General features: G+C 31.7%; 1 protein-coding gene and 1 pseudogene across 1 annotated transcript; one reads left to right on the top strand and one right to left on the bottom strand.

Moving 5' to 3' along the window:
• Positions 1-3,346: 3,346 nt before the first annotated feature.
• Positions 3,347-5,282, top strand: LOC120278690 (transcription factor MYBS2-like). The gene is made up of 5 exons (XM_039285420.1): positions 3,347-3,631; positions 4,265-4,476; positions 4,568-4,642; positions 4,719-4,838; positions 4,929-5,282. Exons 1-5 carry the CDS (start codon positions 3,397-3,399, stop codon positions 5,109-5,111), a joined length of 825 nt encoding a protein of 274 aa, XP_039141354.1. The 5' UTR covers positions 3,347-3,396; the 3' UTR covers positions 5,112-5,282.
• Positions 5,283-7,792: 2,510 nt separating this feature from the next.
• On the bottom strand, positions 7,793-13,468 carry LOC120278656 (annotated as a pseudogene).
• Positions 13,469-14,161: the final 693 nt, after the last annotated feature.

Below are 14,161 nucleotides of genomic sequence, written 5' to 3'. Positions count from 1 at the left end.
ATTATGAATTAATGTTAATCATGTTTTGTCATGAATGTTCTATTATTTAAATAAAAAAGTCTATTCACTTTCCTTTGATGTGATTTAAACATTTTAGTTAATATTATAAGTATTTGAGGTGGCTTTACATATCTTACTTTTTATTACTCTTATAGGACCAAATATTAAACCCAACTAAAACATATATCTTATCCCCACAGAGTCAGTGAAGTCTATGTCTTTATTTAATCAAAATTTAAAGTCAGCTAAACTTTTAACAACCACATTAGAAAAATAAACTAATAAAGGTTACATAATTATCATAGGTAATAGGTATTACATCTTTTCACAAGAATCACACCTTATCCTAGTAAATAAATTAAAATAAAAATAGAAATAGGCATGCAAGGATTGATTTTATTCCATTTTATGGTAGGTAGAGAAGATAAGATAAGAAGATATGTATAAAAGAAAAAGGTTAAGCAAACCAGACAAATGGTATGTGTTCTTCCAAAACTGGATGGCCATAAAAGATAAGTTATAGAAAACAACATGGCAAACATACATTTCGGATATTCTTCCACTTGTCTTGCCTTTTTAACCTATTTTGCCTTTTTAACACGTACATTTCCATAATACTAATTTCCTAAAAAAATTATATATATATATATATATATATATATATATGAAGGTGAAACATAATAATAACATATAATAATACCATTATTCAGTTTAATTAGATGAATAAATGTCAACCATCACCTACCTGGTTGAATATTAGCATTGCCGTTTCGTATAAATCGTCAGTTCTACTAATCAAGCAGCTCGAATCTCACCTCACGCAGCAGTACAACTGCCTCACACGCAGACTGATGCTCGACACGCGATTATTTTCATATTTATATTATAATTAAGAAATTATTATCCTTTAATAAATTTATAATAAAATAAATTTCTCACCTTTTTAAAACTCTGCTATTTCATGTTTATAATTTTATTATGCATTAAAAATTTTTGTTTGAAGTTTAAACAAGAGTTAATTAAAATGGAAGAGCTTTGAATCATTTAAATAAATAGTTTAGTTTAGAATTCAAATATATATATATATATATATATATTAAAAATACTGATCATAAAAATCTATTTATTATAAAACCCATTGAATCTCATCTCAGCATCATGCACTGTACTATAGGTTACATGATATAAAAAATATAGTTTAATAAAAATAAAGAGAATATATTTTTAATTCATCCACTACAAAGATGATGTACTCTAAAGTGATTATAAAAACCTCTCACTATATTAATTTATCTTGATAGTCTCATTCAATGTCCCCTTAAAAAGTTAGTATACAAAGTTCATGTAATCAATGAAAAAATCTTGCATAAAATAATATTTAGCATAAGAAATGCCATCACTTGTTTCTAAAACTTTGTTTGCTCCATTATTTGTACTCAAACTTGTCACAACCCATAGATTTAATTAAACTCAAAGAAAGTTTTTATTTACTATTTTAATCATAATATTATTATTATGTCCTCGATATTTCAAAGGAATTTCCAAAACACCAATGATTATAATTGAATTTCTTATCATTTCATATTTTACATGTTATTTTTGAGAAAATTTAGTTACATGTGTAGTCATCATTCTTTAATTAATCAAACATATATTTAATAAAATTTGGTAATATGTTATATTTATACTTATTTTATATTTATATTTTTAAAGTCTCTATGTTCAACATCAATTGGCTCATATTTTATGTAGTCTTATTTTAACACTAGTTAAATGTCACATGATCAAGTTGCTCACTAAAAATACTCAAGCTTTTAACTAAAAACTCAACTCAATATATATACAATTTTTTTAAAAAATAAATCATTTCATTCTCAACCATATATATATATATATATATATATATATATATATATATATATATATATATATATATATATATATATATATATATGAAAGGATAATCTAGGTAAGAACATTTAATCATAATTGTTGGATCATCATCCAACTGATATTTATTATATATGTGATTATACACCATTTCATGTTTACGTCACGCGCTGATCATCAGAAACGCGATTTAAACGCGCTGCGCGATGATAATAGCTGTTAGATTACCATTTGACGGCTATTATAAACATCCATAGATTACTCATTTTACTTATTTTCTGTGCATATGTATATTAAAAAAACCAAATAATATTAAAATTGTTATGAAAATTCAAAAGGTTTTTGAAGAAAAATTATCAAATGACAAGAATGGCCCTAACCATAGTTAGTTGGTGGAACCGTGTTGGTGAGGTGGGCCAACTTGTCCCAAGGAAGAATCCTATCCGTCCAATGCCTTGATAAGAAATATATTTGATTGGGAACCATTAGCTAATTACAGTTGGGCCACACACCTCCAAAGTTTGTCTCCCTCCTTGATACTAGGGGTGGCATTTTTTGTCATTGTCAGTTTCATCCATGGGCATTTGTGTAATTTGCTCTTTGAGATAGTGTCACCTCCGGTGATTTTAATATTTTGTTAGAGAACATCTACCCACCCCTTCTTAGTTGGATTAAATAATTTTAAATTATTTATAATTGTCCTTTATTATGCATAACATTTTGTATTACTTCATGTAAATAAATAAATGCTTCGGAAAAAGTTGCATATAAATGAATAGATGTTTATTTTTTTGAAAGATATCTTCTTTTCTTTTTCTTATTTTTCTTATTATAGTTTTTCATTATGAGCTTTTTTTAATAAATTTATTTAATTAGAATACTAAAAATACACATCTCTAAAAATTATAATAAAAAAATATAATTTTAAATATATACTATTTGATAATTACATAACAAAATTTATATATAAACAATGCAGTTTGAAAACAATCCCTAGAATTTGATATATTTCATATATTTCTAAAAACGATAAATATTATATACATCGAGAGGATTCATGGCATTTGAACTGAAAAATTAATCATTCAACTACATGACTCTCATCTTAGAAGAGCTCGTTTTTCGTAATAAAAAGCCCAAGTACTAACTAGAGCTATGAGCTCTTTTTTTCATGTTAGTTTGAATATAAATTTCTATTTCTAAAACCATTAAAAAAATATATATAGGAAAATTATAAATACATGTAATTATTTTGTAATGACTAATGAGTAAGATTAGTGAGCATTGCTAAGTCACACCGGGTGGTGACCATAACAAGCGATGATGTCATGACCGCGTGTAACGCCCACGAGGATAAAGGGCATTCATCGTAAATAACTACAAAGCCAATGGCATTTGTCGAAAGCAACCCACTATATATAACAAAGACGGGTGGATGTTTTCGGTTCTCATGAACCTCTGTGTCTCTTTGCCTCCGTTGTTCACAAGAGAAAGAGAGAGAGAGAGATGCGCCAAGATTCGTGCATGGCGGAGAAGGGGTTGAAGCTCTTTGGGGTGAGGATCGTCGGAGATGCGGCGGAGGATGAGGAGGAGGAGGTTATGAGGAAGAGCTCCAGCATGGGGAACCTCGCAGCAGCGGCGCCGGCGCCGGCGGAGAGTGGTGGAACGGAGCAAGGATACCTCTCTGATGGTGGACTTGTTCAGTCGTCGAGACGGAGAGGTGGAAATGAACGGAAGCGAGGTGATTCATCGATTGATTTCTCTTGTTTCCTTTTCTTTGCGAGATTTTGAGAAATATATATATATTTTTTTGTTGGGTCTTTTAAAATCGTTTGAGAAATCCGCTGGAGTTTGGATGGGTTTCATGTTTTAGGGTTTTTTTTTTAATTTATTTAAAGATTTTTGTTGTTTGATTTTGAATTGGAAATCTGGAAACATTGAATTGAATTTCAGAGGGTTTTTGAGACCATTTTGTTGCTAATTTCTTTACAATTTGTAGTAAAAAATTATGAAACACATGGACAAGTATTGTGAATTTTGTTTGATGTTTGATGTGTACTCACTGTTTGGTGGGAATTTCATGCTGTCAGAGGAATTAAGACTATTTTGTCCTTAATTTTCATATTTAAATTATGAATTAAAGACCAGTGCTTTGAATCTTGTTTCAGTTGCAAGTCAATGCATGACCTTATCTAGTTTGTACAAAGGACCATTATATTTGATGACCAAATGTGATCATTCATATCATAACAATTTTTTTTTTAAAAAAAAAAATGTGCTTCACATTAGCAATTTTGTACATTTATATGTTTCAGATTAGATTGTATTATTTCTGTAAATTTTATGTGGTATGTATTGCTTACATTACATGTAGGCGTGCCATGGACCGAAGAAGAACACCGAACGTTTTTAACAGGACTGGAAAAACTCGGCAAAGGTGACTGGAGAGGAATCTCAAGGAACTTTGTGACAACCCGAACTCCGACTCAAGTCGCCAGTCATGCCCAGAAATACTTTCTTAGACAGAACAATCCTAACAAAAAGAAACGAAGATCGAGTCTCTTCGATGTCGTGATAAATGACAAAGTAATTCCCTAACATCGACTTCTTCGACTTTTACCATGTGTTTCTGATGATTTTTGCTTCATTGTTATAATCATTGTCTTGAACTTAACAGGCTCCTTCAACTGAACCTTCAAATGAAGTTAAAGAAGCAACCAGTTCTAATCCTTTGCCGGAGGAGAACTGTTTGGTATGTCTTGCGACGTCGAACAACACTAAAGTTGATTATAATTCTATTGTGTTCTAAATTTGTTGATTATCTACAGGTTGGAATTGTGCCATCCCCTGCAACTCAAACAACATCTCAAGTTTTTGAATGTCCTGCATCCTTACCACTTGTCATGAATCCCATTGATATACCAAATTTCAGTGCTTCTAATGTTATGGTGATACAATCACACAATATAGTCACAAAACATTATATGCTGTTTGTTTCATTGTGTACTAATTCTAATTCTCAAGTCTTTATTTAACAGGTGACTTCTTCAAGCAATACGAAGTCGATCTGCGTCCCAGATTTCCTCAAGCTATCCTTATCTCATCCACATTGCTCGGCCTTGTCTACGGCCACATCTCCGGCAAAAGACATAACTGATCTCGAGCTCAGTATCGCCCCGCCTCGCCCTCCGGGCTCCACCGGCGCAATCAGTGTGATCTAAACTTAGCTATGTTTCAGCCTCTTAAAGACATGTTTATGTTTAGTTATAAACTAGATAAAATTGTATTGTATGTTTGTAGTATCAGTAAAAATGTCAAATGAGGTGTGAAACAAATAAAGAAGAGAAGAATGCAAACGTGTCTGTTATAATGTCATGGTTGCTATTGTTTTCTTTTCTAGTTTCTAGAGAAGAGCTATAACTTTGGGAAGATAAGGTACATGAACGGGTGGTAAGGAGTTGTCCTCATGTGACAAAATGAGACACCAGAATCAAGAAGAGATCATGAAGGAAATGGATTGGTGGATATAGATTGATAATGTGGAGCTTTTTTTCATAGCGTAGGGGATTTCTATGCCTTCTTTCACATGGTGTGGTTCAGAGGATGTTCCTAATTCAAAAACCGATCACTCCTTTGCCCCTCATTGATTATGTGGGGGATATGTTGGGATAAAGGTTCTTTCTAGAATGCGCTTTTTAACCTCTTATCACTTTGATGGATAGAACGGCAGTCAACTCCTTAAAAAAAAAAGTGAAAAGTAAGATTTTTTTTTTTCTTCCATTTGTACCCTTGCACAATTTTGTTATTATATATATATAAGAATATTGTATAAAATTCAGAATGGAGGGTATATATGTAATTGCAAATTTTAAGAAAAAGAAAAAAACTCAAAAGTCAAAATGTTAAATGGCTCATAATCATCTCGAGCAACTTTTCCAATAAGTAATGCTTTCGATGCTGTAAAAATTTTTAAAGTTACACATCTGACATCACTCATAAAAATAAATTTTACATACATAATTATTATTTTTCATCAAACCAAAATATTTGAGAGAATAAAAATTTTATTCTTAAAAACCATATTTAAATAAAAATCAATTACAAGGAGACTCGATTATATATAAATGTTATTTACCTTAAAAATATTTCACCTCTAGTTAGAGCCTTTATGTTAAAGAACTATTTTTTGTTTGATTTTTTTTTATTTAATAAATTAAAATAAATAATAATAATAAATAAAATAAACCAAAGAAAACATGTATATATAAAAACCTAATTTCAAGAAAAACTCTGCTTAGAATTTCTACATTAGGCACTCCCATCAACAAATATAGGAAAATAAGATAGATAGCACTTTTCTTAAGAATTTTATCAACAACATAATCACATATCAACAAAAATAGGCAAACCTATGCTTTGAAAAATATAATTGCACAAATAAAATAATCTCCCATAAAAAAAATAAATAAATAAAAATAAAAGTAGTAAAATGTTTGGCTAAATAAAATGAAAGAAAGATCATAACTCCAATGAACATTCAAAAACCTATTCACAACAAAAGAAGATGCCAAACATGCTAAACCAGCCAATTCCAAGTAGTGAAGGAACAAAGGAGTGGAGAAAAGAAAAGGGTGAGAATCCCCATCAGTGATGAATACGTTTGTACAGTGTCCCAATTCTAAGTAACAATGGCAGCCTATGTTTGTGAGGTCTTTAGCAAAGGCCAGGTCCTGCAAACCTTCAGCATTCAAGGACCTTTCTAGTACTGTATAAATTGGAAGCTGGTGTGTCCTGGGGCCAACCTCACCTTCATTTCCAACTTTTCAAAGAAAGCTACATTTGTGGTTCCTATGCCCTTATCCTCAACCTGTGTCCCCTAAAGAACCTTACCATCATATCTTGGATAAATAAGGTGCCATTAAGTTATCCTCAACCTATGTTGAAATAAGAATTGAACCTATAATTTACATCCAGAGTTACTCCTTATTTCTCATAGGAAAAACATTATACAAGAACAAACTACAGCCTAAGATTCCATTCAAACAACATAATCAACTGATCCAAAAAAGTTTAGGTGGAGAGTTGGTATTCAAATAGTTGTCAGAGATGAACAGAAAATTTCAGTGTCTTCTCTAGAAAAGTAAATGGATGCATATGCATATAATGGATCACTTAGTTTCTGCATATTATGGCAAATGACTTAAAAAAAATAAAGAAGTCTGATAAATTATAGGAATCTAAATGAATCTTATCAAATATAGGAGTAATTTACTTTATAAAAAAGGATCAAATAACAGATAAAAGTAATGGGCATTGCCACCCCTACACCCTACAAGGCTACAAGTCCAAAGCATCAATCCACATCAACTTTTTAAGGACCTCAATAATTCAAGTTCAATCATTCAATTTAGCTTAAATCAATGCAGTGAATAGAGCCATATTATCACATAAATGTTGCAATACCTGTGGGCTCCCAGAAATCAGCTGGCGGATATTTCAAGTTCCTGTAGATAGATTACAATAGAAAATGAGTGTATTTGGATGCCAATTACATCAGAATCTTGAGAGGGACAGCTAACAACCAATTTGAAAGATGTAGAGAAGACTTACAGCAAAAATTTAGGGACCATAGTGTCAAGTTATGATGGACGTTGCTTCTCACTCAAAATGTGGGCTATAAATAGAGACTTAGTAACACCTTTGAATTTGATCATAACCTGGCAAAAAGTTCTTTTTACTCTAAACAACAACAATATATAATCTCAGTGACAAAGTCTTGCCTATTGGTCATACATAAAAAAGTCATCCTACACGAATTGTAGAACTTTTAGGGGCCCTGAGAAGCATTGCTGTCTAATAATAATCATCATCATAGATGAACATAACTAGAAGAAGAATCAAGTAATGCAAAAAGATTCAGGAATGACAAGTTGCATTGCAAAGATAGCTTTATGAAAGCATTTGCAAATATACAACATGATATAAGCAGAAAAGAGTAAATTTCAGTTTGTTTTCTTTGAATATGTTAATGTAAAGCCAAGAAAAATGTAGATGAAACTACCAACTAATGCTCTGAAGGGACCGTTTCTTTCTTAGTCCATTGTTTGTTTTCTATTAGAATATGCATTCTGCTGTTGCCTTCTTGAATTATGATATCTGTTCTTCCTTCTGGTATTCTTGTCTCTATGCTTGCTTGTGGTGGCTTTGTTTGACGGAATATTGAAGTCAGGAGCCTCTGAGGCCGTGCTAGCACTGTCCAACTGCTGCTCAACAGCAGAATCAATAGCTGTGGATGCCGGAACAACCGGTGCAGGAAGATACATTCCAGGTAATACCACAATTTCTTTTCTTGATTCAATCAGGCCACTGTTTTTCTTGTTGGAGTTGTAATAGTGACTCAAATTTCTGTCTTCTGTTTTTTCTGACTCAGACTCTAGTAACTTTCTTTCATCAGCATCCATTTCCTCTGCTGCATTCTAAAAGCAAATGGATAAATGACACTGATCAGTAGATAGCTTAAAAAATGAGGATGTTACAGCAACTAATCGCAAGTCTCCATGTGACAAACATGAGCTGATTGATTGTGCATTTTGAAATAAAACTAAAAGCTTTTAATACACACCTCTTGCAATGAATTTGTCCCTGCATAATCAAGGATATGCTCGATATCTTTTTGCCTCAAACAATTTGCGGCAGACAGGACAGTTATGTTGTTGCTGTTTCATTTCTGTACAAGAACCCATGTCAACAGATGATATTCCTTGATGAGAACAGAAAAACTATCAAAAGTATGGCTAATATAAAAATTCAACCCAAAAATATCACTTGGGAGTTAGATGTTGTTTAATTGTGAGACATTATCAAACGAGAAAAAAAGGAAAACAGGAAGCAAAAAGCTCTGAAGTGAAGTATGTCTACAAATAGGATAAAAATCATGACTGGCAAAACCGTGACATTAAATTATTGATCATATAGAAGATTTGTTCAAATAGAAAGATTTCAAAAAGGACCATTCATAGGCAATGAAAATTATGTTGTTAACTTTGAGTAAATGGTAATGGGTTCTTCTAATAAGCAACTGCAAATAACTAGTTGGGTTTCCTTTTTGGTTTCCTATTATCCATCAATAAGACAGGAAATTTTTTATAACAAAATAAGTGAAATTTCAAAATTCATGCATCAATTAAGCATGATTCAACTTGATTTAATAGTACATTCTTACTGCTTTGGTCATTTCTACTGCTGCATCTAAACAAATCAAGTAGCTGGTGATTTTTCAGTTTAAGAAGTCTCTCTATATTTAAATAGTGGCTTTCTTAATGAATTAAAAAGTATGGTCCTCCTTTATATGAGCATAAAGCACAATACAACTGAGCCTGCAGCAGAATTAGTGAAGAGGGTTATACTCATATTCATCATAACAAGTGCTAAAAATCAAGCTTTCATTTTTAATTCTCCCAAGATGATCATAAAACAGGTAAAGAGGCTTCTGCATAGATTTCTACAGATGCTCAGAAATTATAAATACAAGAAACATTACGTAAATTGAATGCCATAACCTAATCTCATTGCTTCAACATGAACTGACAAAGAAGCAAATACGACAGAGGAGCTACCTATTTGGATTCCTACAGAAGCCATCACTGAATCACATTGCTTACGATCATCTTGGAGCCATTGCCACCACTGAATAATGCACTCACTGAAGGGAATAAAGTATAAAATTAAAATGCAGTAAAACAAGGAAAATTTCAAGAGAAAAATAGAAAGCAGGTGTCAATCTTACCTATGAAAGCAATGATAACAGGACATCAACTTCATAAATGGCGGTGAATTGCCAGATTGGTCTTCTACAAGCAAAGGGTGTAAACAGAATGGACAGTTACCTTCTGGATGGTTCATACCCGTCAGAAGATCCACAGCTTCCTGATATAATTAAATGAATCAGATAAAAACACTGAAAGCACATGAAGAAAATACTGTACATATTAAAAATAAATGATAAAAGTTCTAAAACTAGTGGAGCTTAAAATTTGTAAACAACATCTTGGAGTGAATAACAACGTTGGAAAAATAAAAATATCCATGACAGAAAGAAACCTTGAGAGTAAAAGAAAATTTTATCTACTATTAGATAAACCAAATTTGACTTCAAACTTGACCTTATTTTCTTTTAAAAAACCTCCATGTGTTTCTGCCTCCATCTAAAAATAGCGGCCAGATGAGATAATAATGTATATAATAATCAAGTCATAAATTTTTAATTTAATAATTTTTCTTTACTGGACCAGAGACAAAAGATTCAAGTGTCATGCACCAATGTTTCCATGGAAACTTTCACTTTCCTATAATGCTAACCCCTTGTTACAGTCACTAATAAATCTCAGCACGCTAAACCACATGACTAGTAAACAAGGATCAAACAGTCACATATGTGGTGAACATAAATGTTTTCAGAGCTAAGAACAAAACAAAAGAGATAAGTGCAATGTTAATTCCCTTTCCAGTGGCTTAAAAAAAATAATAAATAAAATAAAAAATAAAAAAATACAACACTGAAACCTTAACATATACATACCTCACAGAGTTTGATGATCATCGAGCATGAAGAGAGTTCTTGAGATTTGTTCTTTATGATTGTGATCAAGTGCTTTTCTCGATTCTCATCAAGTCCCTTCGAGTCCACAATATGCAAATGAGGAGGTTTTTGGGGGTACTGTTCGAAAAATGAATTCAGAATATTTTTAAGTAAACTGATAAACGAAACAGATAAACATCAGGCAAGATACATGGAGCAGTTATGATTTCAATGCAAGGGTACCACTTTCTAGCTCTACATTCTGCGAGAATAATGCCAAAGACCACCTTTACAAAGAAAAAACAGAAAGAAACAATTTGCCAGAGGCATCACATCACTTTCATACGAAATATGTTAATTAACTTCTTCGACTTATGCAAATACAATGAGGCACATCTATTTTACCATTCAAACTCATTATATTGTTTGGTTATAATATAATCATAGTTTAAAAAAGCGGTTGTGTCTTGAGGCGAGGCGTTAGGATTTTGCCTCAAGGCGTACGCCTCCTATAAAATGCATAAATCTTACGCCGCTCCGCCTCAAGACGCTCTGCCTAGAGGCGCACCCACCACCATTTCTTTCTCCCTATCTGATGTATACATAGTTAATATACCAATATATATAGATAGATTGCTAAGTTTCTATTTTGTATAAATGAAAAAAATCTTAATTTATTTAATACTAATTTTAAAATTTCATCAAAATGAAATAATTATGTATTAAAAAAAACTCACCACAAAAGATTTGACATACTTATTAATCAATCAGTAAATTGCCAAGTAACCAACTAATCATTTAAAAATAAATTCTAAATCTAAGTTATCTAACTAATCATTTAAAAATAAAATCTAAATCTAACTAATCATTTAAAAATATAGTGTACCTAATCATTTAAAAATGGAATCGTAACTAATCATTTAAAAATGAATCGATAATTGAAAATTTGAAATCAATTATTCTTTGCTTTTTTTTTAAATAAATGGATATACAAGAGACCCATTTAAATAACCCTTAATTTTTTTTAACAACTATATTTCTAAAAAAATTATAAAAAAACTAGATTACTATTTTGGGGCAATTACAAAACAATTTCTTAGAAACTAAAATGAACTATGAAGTTTAAGTTAAAAACTATGAAAAACCAAAGACAATTAATCTTTTTATTATTAATTTCATGACTATTTTGTCAATTACTATTTACATTTATAGTTTTTGTTGAGGTAGACTGCCTCGAGGCTTACGTCTCGCCTCATAAAAGCAAAACGCCTCAAATACGTCTTTCGCCTTTTTAAACATTGAATATAATACAAGCTTCAGACACAATATGTTATTTTTGAAACACACTTCTGCCTGCTAAGGGGGAGAATAAGTTATAATTGAAGGTAGAATGAAAATAAACTTTGCATATCTATTAACAAGAAAGCATAGTTGTCAAAAACGTTATGCGCATCTAGGCACAAGGAGAGTCCTGGGGCCTAGGTGCATGCAAGCATCTTGGAGACACTAGGCGCACTAATTAAAAAAAATTAAAAACTAGTTTTCATGTCATATGTTTTAAATTTTTAGAATGTCTTAAAAATTATATCATAGAAGACATAAAAACATATATAGTAACATATAAACTTTTCAAATGTTCAATACAAAATGCAATAACATTACATAATACATGCAGCGAGTCCTAAGTCCTAACTCGAATAATAAAATCTAGTGACTATCATCAAAATCATCAAGTCCATCATCATTATCATCACCACTAACACCATCAATTTTCCCTTCAAATTTATCATTATCTTCATCTAAATATCATCTCCAAAATTTTCATTCTCATCATCACCATCTCTAAGAATTAAGCAGGTTCCCAAACTAGCAAATGCCTTATATTTCCCCTTTGATGACCTCGAATAAAAATGTTAAGTTTTGTGTTCTACTTGGTTGTGCTTGCATTAACTTTGAGTAGATTTTGATTGCATGTGTTAATTTTATGTAAGCTCTTTTTATTTTCAGTCACCAAGATGTATGGACAAGATTAAAAATCAAAGTAAAAATAAGAAAACGTAGCAAAATTGGTAGATGCTATAGAGGCGCGCCTAAGCCCTTGCTAGACGCCTAGTGCCTAGGTGCAGAAACATGCGCCTTCTTGACACTGCCAGCCTAACATGCATAAAGACGCAAGCCTTTGAGCCTTGTGTGCCTTGCGCCTTACGCACGCTGATAAAGGCACAAGCCTTTGAGCCTTGTATACGCCTAAGAGGCACACATTTGACAACCATGCAAGAAAGTAGTTTTGCCTACATATTGAAATTCCAAAACACAAGAAAAATAGTCATGCTATATATATCAAAGTCATACCTGAGAATCACACAGAATTCCAAGAACAACTTCCACAAACTGCAAAGGAACACAAACATAATTCAATATCCACAATAAACTTCAACTTAACCAGAAGACATAGAAAAACATTCCTAATGGATGATGAAGCACAGAATTTCATAGCAAGATAACAGCAATCAAAAAAACTTCAAATATGCTTTTGCATCCAAACCCCAAAAACCATAGTTTCGAATTCCTTGGCAACATCAAACACTGCAATGCAATCAAATCGCCCTAGATGGAGCTCAAACCCTTCCGCTCTATACCAAGATAAAAACAATTCGCAATAGAAACAACAAAATGGAAAACCAAATCCCAAGAACCACAAAACAGATAACAAAATCAAGCAACAAACCGAATAAATTAGCAAGATTTTATGAGTCTGATGATGAATAATTCAACTGGAAATTCATCAGAAGCATCAATGGAGATCAAAGGGGTAGATCACCTGCTGGGACGAATCACCGGCGGTGCGCGGGGTGATGTGAACGTGGAGGTGAGGAGGGCATTCACGGATGATCTCGCAATCATCGCCATAGAAGGCTCGGAACGCCTCCACCTCCATGCGGACCTCCTCCTCTTGCTCCTCTGCCGCCATTGTTGATCTCCGAACTCTCTTCGGTGAGCGAAGACAACCTTCAGAGTTTTTAAACCGTAAAAATAAGGATTTATTTATTTATTTATTCATGAATTATTTTTTTTACAAATACCCTCTCAAATTTTTTTTTTTATTTATACTGTGATTTAAATTAATATATTAATTAAAAACAAAAGTAATATGTGGATACTCTGCGTTGATTAGGATTAAAAGAAAAAACTTATATAATTATATAACAAATATATTCACTTATAAACACTTTATTATCCCTGATTTTATATATTTATTGTGATTATATATATATATATATACATAAATTAATCATTAATATTTAATAAAAATCTCAGTGCTTTAAAGATTGACAATGGCCTTATAATTAAATATAATAAAATATAAATCCATAATCATAATAAGGACAGCTCAAGCCGTGTCATTTGTTGGATGCAAAATGATTTTTGCAAGTGCAGGTTGAAAATTTGGTGTGATGTTTTAGTGTCATATGTTTGGTTGATTGTTGGGAAGGTTGAAAATGGTAAATTTTTTACCATCCATTACTTACGAATATTTTAAGAAATCCTTGAAGAATTATTTTTTATTTGCTCCACAATGGGGCATTTTAATTACATTGAAAATAATTTCCTTTTTCTTTTGAAAAGCCACTTTATTTTTTTAAAATTTGTTTGAAAATCGCAAATTAGCTGTACGGTAAAACAGTCATTTAA

Source organism: Dioscorea cayenensis, chromosome 16, assembly GCF_009730915.1.
Source record: "Dioscorea cayenensis subsp. rotundata cultivar TDr96_F1 chromosome 16, TDr96_F1_v2_PseudoChromosome.rev07_lg8_w22 25.fasta, whole genome shotgun sequence".
In the NCBI taxonomy this organism is placed as follows: domain Eukaryota; kingdom Viridiplantae; phylum Streptophyta; class Magnoliopsida; order Dioscoreales; family Dioscoreaceae; genus Dioscorea; species Dioscorea cayenensis.
Note: the sequence above shows the minus strand (reverse complement) of the source record. Positions and strands in the feature narration are given on the sequence as shown.